This window comes from Erpetoichthys calabaricus, chromosome 4, assembly GCF_900747795.2.
Source record: "Erpetoichthys calabaricus chromosome 4, fErpCal1.3, whole genome shotgun sequence".
Classification (NCBI taxonomy): Eukaryota; Metazoa; Chordata; class Cladistia; order Polypteriformes; family Polypteridae; genus Erpetoichthys; species Erpetoichthys calabaricus.
In genome coordinates this window covers 308,957,386-308,968,705 of record NC_041397.2, presented here as the reverse complement: position 1 = coordinate 308,968,705, position 11,320 = coordinate 308,957,386, and the positions used below count along the sequence as shown (strand labels likewise).

Below are 11,320 nucleotides of genomic sequence, written 5' to 3'. Positions count from 1 at the left end.
CAAGGTTTTCAGGACTCTGACTTTATTTTTCATTTTCTCTTTTACAGTTTTGGTCTGTACTGACCAGTGGATCAGTTAATTAAAGGACAGACATTTTTGGTTTCCATTTATGTTTAATCGGTTTCTACCTTGTTCTTTGTGCATTTTAACAAATTTGCATTTATTTATGTATTAGTTCGGTATTTTGCGGTTAGTAAAAGTAAAGTACAAGTCTATACTTGTATTTTAACTCTGAGAATTGTTCATCATGCTTTGTGGCCACACACAGTGAAGAGTGCTATACAGAACAGTAAATACGTTTTATTGTATTGTTTTGTATTGTACTGGAGCTGCTAATAAAAACCTTTTCAAATTGTTCTGCAGAAACTTCTTTCTGTATGTTATCCTGAACTTTGCCATTGCTTTTTGACTTTGAGTGTTTCATTGTTTGGCGTGTTGCACAGCTTTTTCTTATCTTTTCAGTTTTCACCCCTTGCCTGTTTTTGTAGGTCCCTCTCTTCTGGTCTCTCTCAAATACTGGCAGCTTTGTAGTCCTAACATTTTGTTAGTTTTGCTGTGGTTGTTTGGTCAAACATACACAAGGATACGAGGAGAGGCACAGAAGCAAGTATTTCCAAGAATACAAATGATGTTTTCACAGCAGGTAATGCGGCCCCCGTACCATTGGTGGTAGTCAAAAAGTGGACACGAGGTGAGCAACGCACTGCGAAATGATGGAGTCTGTGAATAAGACTTTATGGAAACGCAGAACGGGTTGAGACACATGAGGATACTGAAGAAAGGTGTCAGACGAACACTGAGGATACACGTAAAGCAAGTGATGTCAAATATTTTCATCCATCCATCCATTATCCATCCTGCTATATCCTAACTACAGGGTCACAGGGGTTTGCTGGAGCCAATCCCAGCCAACACAGGGCACAAGGCAGGAAACAAACCCCGGGCAGGGCGCCAGCCCACCGCAGTTGTCAAATATTTTTTTAATTTATTTGACAACTAAATAAATAATAAACAATAATAAACATAATATAATAATGTTTATATAACATAATAATAATAATAAACAGTGGAACCTCGGTTTGCAAGCATAATTCGTTCCGGAAACGTGCTCGCAGTCCAAAGCACTCGTATATCAAAGTGAATTTCTCCATAAGAAATAATGGAAACTCAGATGATCCATTCCACAACCCCAAACTATTCATATAAAAATGATTAATACAAAATATAAAGTAAAAATACATAAAACAAATTAACCTGCACTTTACCTTTGAAAAGAATCATGGCAGGTGTGAGTGGGTTTCTAAACTCTTGTGGGATTCCACCCAACGGGACGACACGCAGAAGAGCGTCCCAAAGCAATCGCAGTCTCCCAGTGCTGTAGCAGTTCGCCGTAAAAGCGAATCCGAAAAGATTGCGGACATGCTATAAGCGCCTGCCGTCGATGGGTGACACAAGGAACAAGGAACATTATAAATGCGCAGGGCACAGTACTGCTTGGCCATGACGCTGCCTAACTGCTGTATCTGTGTATAGGAGAGTGGCAGATCCCGCTACAATAAATAACCGCGCTGTTGCTGTTTCAAGCTGAATAAAGCTGGTGGTGCAAGACGGGGACTCGCACGTCACAGCACACACGCGAACGTACGCACGCAACACACACACACACAATGCTGTAGTAAACAGTATACGCTCGTATGGATATTGACTATATGAGTGAGGCACGCCGACTCAGATGGAGAATAGGAGACGATTGCCCACAATCCCGCAGCGAGAGAGAGAAGAACCATCAGCTCAGTTGTGATTACATGACGCTCAGCAGACAAAGCGTATACATACTACTCGTATTGCAAGACGTCGCTCGTTTATCAAGTCAAAATTTATTACAAATTTTAGCTTGTCCTGCAAAATACTCGTAAACCAAGTTACTCGCAAACCAAGGTCCCACTGTATATCTCTTTCAAGCTTGTCCAAAATAAACTACAGTACTAAACTCTCAATGAAAAAATAAAACAGGTAAATAAAATACAGTAGGTAGACCAGCAATAACAGTATCAGAATAATAATAAAAAAGAAATCAAAAATTGTAACATTTACGCTTTTCTGTTTTTTTTAATTGAAGATGTAAGATAACATTTTTAGTGAAACGATATACTAACAACATACAGCTTGCCAAGAAATTGTTCTGTATGGTCAAGCTTTTGACACCTCGTGTTTGGCTATTCATGTTTTTTAGGGTCAGCGCTGTCAGGATGACACAGAGGCCACTTGACGTGGCATTGGCAGCTACAGAACCTAAAAATTACGAGTCGTCTCAAGTGTTCAAAACGTGGCTAATGATTCAGTGTCAGGTTTCGATTCACTGTATGATTTTGAGAAAACCATTTAGCCTCCTCGGAGTTCAATTTGAAAAAAAAAAAAAAATTCAAGGAAACATTCATAATGTATTATGATCATGAACGTCACCTTGGATAAGATGGCCCAATTTACCTTAATAAATCTAAACGGGTTTAGTCTGGGGAGCCGTGATCTAATTAATGCATTTTGAGAACTGCATTTGTGCCTTGTGGTGAAGCACTGGTGGATTTGTGTGTCTAGTCTGGCAACAGCTTCAGAAGTGGAAATCTGCAGAGAGCTGCAGCCATGATCCCTTAGGACTCCATGCCTGTGCTGTTTTTGTAAAGATCTCCAAAGGGAAGGACAAAAAGTTTCCACGATATATAAACCTGACATGAGGCTTGTGATTTTAAGAAGCGGCAAAACTTTCATCATCAACACCATTGTTAAATAAATGCAACATACGTGTAACCTAAACAGGAGAATTCACAAAGCGTACTGAAGCTAAAGTGCTGACTGAAGTATTTAATGATGAGATCAAATAAATATGTGGAAAGCAGATGAACAAAGATTTACTTGCATGTTGAACTTATTAGGTGGCATCTGAATTAAAAGTTGGAAGGAAGAGTGCCCTGGCTGTTTTGGAAGGATTTCATTCTGAAGGTACGTCACAAGCTAAACACTAACTCGTAGAATTTCAAAAACTGAGGTTGAAGGCATAATGTATTATTTCTGAGAAGTTTTTCATTTATTTGTATGATTATTTCTCTGTTCATTTTTCACCAATTTTATTTTTTGTAAGGAGCCTGCTGAGTAAAGGCTGATTTACGGGGCTGCTTTACAACTCAAGGAGTTCAAACCTCAGTTGCTGTCTGTGGGGAGTTTGGATGTTCTTCTAAGGTCCATATGGACTCTCCTCCAAAAACCCAAATGTTTGCACAATAGACTACTCCCTAAATCCAGACTGGGTCGGTGTGACTTTGAAGATTAGGTTCTACCGTGTTTCCCCGAAAATAAGACAGGGTCTTATATTAATTTTTCCTTCAAAAGATGCGCTAGGGCTTATTTTCAGGGGATGAATTGTTTTCCCATGAACAAAATTTTAAATTTCTCTCTATTATAAAAAAAATTTTTAGAAGGCTTGGAAGGAGACAATACGTGATTTTCTCGGAGACACTTTACTGACCCACAAGACAAGGCAGTGAGACAAAAGGACAGCTGCTGCACAGGCTTTTAAATGATCGACACGCAGCATGACAGCAGTAAGACAGTGGCTGATCCCACCGCGTCTCCTTATCTTGCATTCAACCCCCCCATCACAACGCAAGTGGCAGAGACGCGAAGTGGCTGGCATGCAGTGCGACCCAGGGGGTGGGCAAGTGAAGTGAGCCGAGGGCACAACCCCCTAGTATTCTGGAACAAAAATCTACATTTATTCAAATACAGTCATGTCATCATCTTCTGGAACATCATCATAACTCTCCAAACCCCGAATTCCATTATGAATTTCTTGCGACTCCATTTCCTTTAGAACAATTGGCCCCAATCGCTCATGTCTAGCAATAGAGCTTTCCTTAAATGAGCACCTCTTGTCCAAGTAACCTGCTTGTAGTGCATGCGGATATCCAACTTCTCTTTGCAGAAAGCAGTAAGATTTTTGCCCTGGGACTCCTCCGCAATTACTTTCTTGTACTTGACAAACTAGCTCGTTCTTTTTGCACTCATCTTGTCGGGGGTCAAAATACCGGTATTATTTCCTGTGTACATACGGTAGCAGTAGGCATTTATTGCTTCTCCTGCGCAGGATCGTAACTAGGGCTTATTTTCGGAGTAGGGCTTATATTATGAGCATCCTGAAAAATCATGCTAGGGCTTATTTTCGGGGAAACACGGTATAATGTTGGCGCAATAAATGCCAACCCATCAGAATAAGTGGGTTTGAAAATGAACAGAAGATTTACATGTATGAATGGCAGCACTCTGCCTCACGCCAGGATTGGGAGCAGCTTCAGAAAATGGCAAAGTATTTAAGCTACATGTTGTCACACATAACTGATAAATAGCGATACATACGCCATAATGGCAATTAGGCTGGCATAGAAGCACAACGGTTAGTGTGGCTGCTTCACAGATTCAGTGTTCTGGGTTTGAATCCTGCATCTCATTTGTTGCCCAAGAGGAGTGGGCACATTTCTCCATGTCTGGGTGGGTTTTCTCTTGGATGCTCTGACTTTCCTGAATGTGTAATATGCCCTCCTGAATTAAAATAAGCAATCTTAATATATCATCTTCCTCTATTCTTTCTTTTTCCTCTTCATCTTTTCCCACTTCTATGTGGGGTTGAGGCCCTGTAATGGAGTGGTGCCCTGTCCAGGGTTTCTTCATGCTCTGTGCCCTATTCTAGCTGAGATAGGCTCCAAACTGTGACCCTGGTCTGGATTGTTTTGAGCAGGTTGGAAATTGACATATGTGGTGTTGATGCGCCTGACCAACTGTCTCCATACAGCACAGTCCTGCACCTCCTCACCAGTCAGACCCTTTTGCTTCTGATCTTCTTTTACTTTATCCATCCACCTTTGCTTTGGCCTCCATTGTTTTCTCTTCACTGTACTTCCATTCCCATCACTCTTTTGCCCACATATTCATTGTCTCTCCTCATCATGTGTCCACACCACTTCAACATGCTTAGATGTACTTTCTTAGATATCTCCCCCACTTTTTTATACTTTAATTTTCTCATTCTGTCATTCTTATTCTGTCCTTTTTTGTATCTCCACACATCAATCTCAACATTCTCATTTCTTCCACATCTAACTTCTTCTCCATTACTGGGGTCTCATCTGTTACTTCAACACTGCTTTGAACCCAAGTCCTCACTCACTCACTCACTCACTCACTCACTCACTCACTCACTCACTCACTCACTCACTCACTCACTCACTCCTTACATACTTTAAAGGAATACTTCAGTAAAAAATATATATTTTTCAATTTAATATTTAACCTATTTATTTTAAAGTGATGGCCAAGGAAAATTTAATCTTATGTTTTCATGGAGAACAGAGATAACTAACTTTCTGATTGAATGTGAATCAGTGGTGACCATTACAGGACCACAGCCAACAACAGATAGATAGATAGATAGATAGATAGATAGATAGATAGATAGATAGATAGATAGATAGATAGATAGATAGATAGATAGATAGATAGATAGATGTAAAAGGCACTATATAATAGATAGATAGATAGATAGATAGATAGATAGATAGATAGACAGATAGATAGATAGATAGATAGATAGATAGATAGATAGATAGATAGATAGATAGATAGATAGATAGATAGATAGATAGATAGATAGATAGATAGATAGATAGATACTTTAGTTGTCCCAAAGGGAAATTTGGCTTTTTACAGAAGCTCTTTGAATAAATAAATACACAAATAGATAAATAAATAAATATGTATACATTCAGATGAATGACTGAATGAATGACTCGTCAGTTGCAGTCCCAGTGAGGTGCCATACAGACATGTTGCTGTTGGTATAAAGGAGCCCCCAAGTCAGGTTTCTTCACGTTTCTCTGATAAATAATTCATTGGCTGAGCGTCCTCAGTGTTCGTTTGTCAGAGAGAGGGTGTACAGCATTGTTCATAATGGCACTCAGTTTTGTTTAAAACATCTGTGGAAAAATGTCATGTTACTCAAATTGAATTGAAGACAGGACTCTTGACCAATGAATGAGGGGAAGAGGCTGGTCTTCAATTCAGAAGTTTGATCCCTTGTGTATGTTTTGCTCTTAATTTCCAGAAGTACTGTATTCACTCAGCAACATTTTAGTAAAAATACATGCATTTGTGACTGATGTGAGATTACTTGACATGTGGGCACGAGTAGCGTGAGATGTTTTTAAAGGACATTTTTATATTGTTTGCTGTGGTCCAGCATTAACCACTTTTGACTACCATTCAATCAGAAGGTTACTTATCTCTGTACCCCATAAAAACATTAAATTGAAATTTAATGGGATAAGAAAATTATGAAATAAAAAATATCATTTTTTTCAGGCTTCTGATATTTTTTCTCAATAGCTTTCAAATCTAATGAATTATTTCCATTAAATCATGTGATGCAATCAAAATGAATTATTGTTTGTTTTTAATTTATCCTGACACTGTCATGGGCACTGACATTTTGTGTACAGACATGACTATACAGCGCCTGGTTGACAAAGGGTTGTGGTTTCTAAGCTACTGACTTCATAAATTCTATGACCAAGTCTGACTATTCAGTTTGAAATTGTGTTTCAGGTAATGGATTTATTTTATTTCATATACTTTATTAGTCCTCATGAAGATGTCTTTTCGCATGACCTTGGTGGGTCAGAGTGTAGCCTCAGCTATTGTGCAGCGCCCCTGAAGCAATTTTCACATTAAAGGCCTTGCTTAAGGGCCCAACAGAGTAGGGTTTGATGCCCAACTGTTCTGAAAGTAATGGGATTTGAATCGAAGACCTTCCAGATACCTACACATAGCTTTAGCCACAGAGTCACCACTCCATCCAAAATGAAGACAGAGGCCTTTTTAATGAACTTACCACAGTGTTCTGATTTTGAGTTTGGTAACATTTTGGGTTTAGACTGATTTGATTGACTTGATTTTTTTTGATTTAAATTATACTTGTTTTCCTGACCTATTGTTATTATTATGCCTTTGTGGCCTGCTGTTTTCCAGCTCTTGGCAGAACACTACCATTTTACAGGTAATAATATCTGACGATGGTTACAAGTATCATATTTCACTTTGATTATTGCATGACATTATTTGTTAAAAGTGCGGTCGAGTAAAATGACTACAAGACCCAGGAATAAACGTTGGGGCACCAGCCTGGCTGCCCCCATTTAACCCAGCCAAGAAAAATAAAGGACGCTAAGGGCCTAAGTGTAACATTAAAGCAAAAGCTGTCAAGCTAAGTATCCGGTTGTCTTCTGATCAGCCGATAGGAGCTCCGTCCCATCCTGTGGTCTGTTCTGTTTAACAAAGAATGCCTACTTTTGGTGGTTGCGGGATTTATAGGCAGGGGATCGGTAAGGGTGGAGTCCTCTCTGAAGCAGAAGAGGAAAAGGTTAGTGCTAGCACCCCCATTTGACCTGGGGTGGGAGTACATACCTCTGATGAGCCTGGAGAGTGATCCACAGACACACTTCTTCTTCTTCTTCTTCCTCTTTTTCTCTTACCTGGCAGCTCTATCCTTAGCATCCTTCTCCCAATATACTCAGCATCCCTCCTCTGCACATGTCCAAACCAACGCAATCTTGCCTCTCTGACATTGTCTCCCAACTGTCCAACTTGGGCGTGACAAAGATGGATAGGATTAGATATGAGTACATTAGAGGATCAGCTCAATTCAAATCTTAACATCTTTAACTCTGCCACCTCCAGCTCTGTCTCCTGCTTTCTGGTCAGTGCCACCATCTCCAACCCATATAACATAGCTGGTCTCACTACTGTCCTGTAGACCTTTCCTTTCACTCTTGCTGATACCTGTCTGTCACAAATCACTCCTGACACTCTTCTCCACCCATTCCACCCTGCCTGCATTCTCTTCTTCACCTCTCTTCCATACTCCCTTTTACTCTGTACTGTTGATCCCAAGTATTTAAACTCCACATTCGTCAGCTCTACTCCTTGCATCCTCACCATTCCACTTACCTCCCTCTCATTCACATACATGTATTCTGTCTGGTGATCCTACTGACCTTCATTCCTCTCCTCTCATATCTCCACCTCTCCATGGTCTCCTCAACCTGCTCCCTACTATCGCTACAGATCACAATGTCATCAGCAAACATCATAGTCCACGGGCACTCCTGTCTAATCTCGTCTGTGAACCTGTCCATCATCATTGCAAATAAGAATGGGCTCCACAGTGATCCACAGACACACATGGGTGACTAATGTAATGCATAGAATCAAAAACCAATGCACTTCTTTGCATTACTCACTCCCTAACTCCTTTATCATGCAGGATACTGTAACTAAAAAGCATTTGTCACGTTTTTTTCTTTTTTTTTATTCTTTCAGCTTAAAGAAGGAACCTACAGAGATGAGCAATGCGACCGTCCTTGTGTCGGAGTTTGTGCTGCACTGTGAAATCAGACCAGAAATTAGAAACTTTACAGTTGTTGCCCTGGCCATTGTTTATCTGGCGACCGTTTTTGGAAACCTTTTGGTCATACTAGTAATAATCCTGGACCGCCATCTCCAAACTCCCATGTTTTTTTTCATTGGTGCCCTTGCTGTTATAGACTTGCTACACAACACTAACCTCATCCCTAAAATGATGGCTCTTCTTCTGTTTGACACGTCTCCGGTGCCGTATGGTGCCTGCTTGGTTCAGATGTTTCTTGTCTTTCATCTTGAGATTGTAGAGGCCTTTCTCTTCACTCTCATGGCGTATGACCGCTACGTTGCAGTCATTTACCCGTTGAGATACCCTCAGCTTGTGACGGGTAGAACTGTGTGGGCAGGCATCTTAGTGTGCAATATTATCTCAAGCATGCCAATGACTGTATATATGATATTTGTCACTGAACTTTCCTTTTGTCGCACTAATGTCCTACCTTACTGTTTCTGTGACTATGCCACCATGGTTCACGTTTCTTGCAATGACAATGCTAAATACTTAAGTTTTCTCTCAACAATTGCAGTTACATATGGTTCTGGAACCTTGATACTGACCATCATTTCTTATGGCAAGATTGCCCAAGCGGCGCTTAAGATTTCATCGACTGAAGGCAAGAAAAAGGTCTTCGATGTCCTTGTCACACACCTGCTTGTGGTGTTGCTGTTTTATTTACCACTGATGACTGCTTTCATTCTTCCTGGATTAGGAGTAAAGTTGTCAACCGAAGCCTACAACACTCTGGTTATAGTCGCTACTATCCTCCCGCCAATGATCAATCCCATCATCTACAGCTTTAGGAACAAGGAAATGAAAAACGCAATAAATAAAATTTTTACTGGAAAGAGAACAACTCCGGAAATCGACAACCGAACATAACCATAGAGCGGAAATAACAATCAACCTGACTTTATTGATTTGATCTTAAAAATAATCACGATATCATGATGTGATTGCACCTCATCAAACTGTATATTATTTTGTTGTATACTTGCATGAATTCTGTGCAAAAAGAATGCACAGTCTATGTATTAGAATTAAATATTCATCCAAAGAGTGAAAGTTGTTATGCATAAAAGGACATTTTGCTTCATCGCATTAAAGTGTAAGATAAGTGACGAGTAAAGAATATGATAAGGTGAGGGAGCCGCTGCTATTTTTAATATACAGAAATGATTTGCATAGGAGTATAAATAATAATCTGGTTAATTTTGCAGAAGATACCAAGCTAGGTGGATTGCTAAATAATCTGGAATCTGTTGAGTTATCACAGAGGGACTTGTAGACATCATACAGGCTTGGGCAGATTTGTGGCAGATGAAATTTAATATCAGTAAATGTAAAGTATTACACATAACAAGTAAAAATGGGAGGTTTGAATACACAATGGGAGGTCTGAAAATCGAGAGTACATCTTATGAGAAGGATTTAGAAGTCATAGTGGACTCTAAGCTATCGATTTCCTGACAGTGTTCAGAAGCCATTAAGAAGGCTAACAGAATGTCAGGTTATATAGCGCCTTGATGTGTGTAGTACAAGTCCCAGGAGGTTCTGCTCAACCTTTATAATGTACTGGTGAGGCCTCATCTTGAGTACTGTGTGCAGTTTTGGTCCCCAGGTTACAAAAAGGACATAACAGCACTAGAAAAGGTCCAGAGAAGAGCGACCAGGCTGATTCAGGGGCTACAGGGGATGAGTTATGAGGAAAGATTAAGGGAGATGAGTCTTTACAATTTAAGGAAAAGAAAATTAAGAGGAGAGTGATTGAAGTGTTCAAAATTGTGAAGGGAATCAGTCCAGTTGATCGAGACTGATATTTTAAAATGAGTTCATCAAGAACACAAGGACACAGTTGGGAACTTGTTAAAGTTATTAGTAAGTTTTTCCTCGCAAAGAGAACCACAGACACATGGAATAAGTGATCAAGTGTTCCCTTAAGAGGCATTAGCCCTCTGGAAATGTGTTCTTTTGAATTGCGGCATTTTAATTAACCTGAATTTAAATAATTATAAATAAAAAGTTATTATCCCCCTCCAGCATGCAATAAGACGGTTACAAGATTACACGAGAAGTAAAAAGGATAATTTAGCTCTTTATTGACGGGTTTACGCAGTATTACAAACGGGAAGCTTATGACAGACATATCAGGCATGTGGGTAGCTTGACCAAAGCAGTCTGCCATCTTTCGTTTTCCACGCTGAAAGGATTTTTAGCCGGACGGAAGACATAATCTTCCACCCGGCCTAAGACGGAAGACATAATCTTCCGCCCGGCAGCTTCAAAGTGTTGGCCGTAGGTCCGTCCTTATATTCTGGTTGCTCCATGTGTAGGCTCCTTCTCTTGGATCCAAACAAGGACAGGAAAGGACTCAAACCCCACTTTCAAAAATGCAGGAATAGCACGATGCCTACATACAGTTCTAATTCTCCCAACAAGGACAATGTGCTGACAGAGGACAGAAATATACTAGTCTGTCTTTAGGTTCTCTAGTCCTGTGCTTAGCTCAGCAATTCTAAATGAAGATGCTGTGGCCCCTGTGTACCATACTTGGTCTGCCTGTATGAATGAGTCCATAACAGTGGGCACAGAGAACAGTGACATTAAAAATAACAAAACCTACTATAACATCAAGTAAAGTGGTAGACAGTAGGACTTTAGGAACTTTTAAAACTCGACTTGATGTTTTTTTTAGAAAAATGGGTAGGGCTGGCGAGCTTTATTGGCCTACATGGCCTTTTCTCATCTAGACTGTCCTAATGTTCTATTTGCTTTCATTGTGGATAAATGACATACAAACTA

General features: G+C 40.0%; 1 protein-coding gene across 1 annotated transcript; it reads left to right on the top strand.

Moving 5' to 3' along the window:
• Window positions 1–2,762: 2,762 nt before the first annotated feature.
• Window positions 2,763–9,400, top strand: LOC114641307 (olfactory receptor 13G1-like). Its single transcript, XM_028790376.2, has 2 exons — window positions 2,763–2,997; window positions 8,422–9,400. Exon 2 carries the CDS (start codon window positions 8,444–8,446, stop codon window positions 9,398–9,400), a length of 957 nt encoding a protein of 318 aa, XP_028646209.1. The 5' UTR covers window positions 2,763–2,997; window positions 8,422–8,443.
• Window positions 9,401–11,320: the final 1,920 nt, after the last annotated feature.

Excerpts from the sequence above, each read along its gene's own strand:
- LOC114641307 (XM_028790376.2), top strand. The coding sequence starts at position 8,444 with ATGAGCAATGCGACCGTCCTTGTGTCGGAGTTTGTGCTGCACTGTGAA.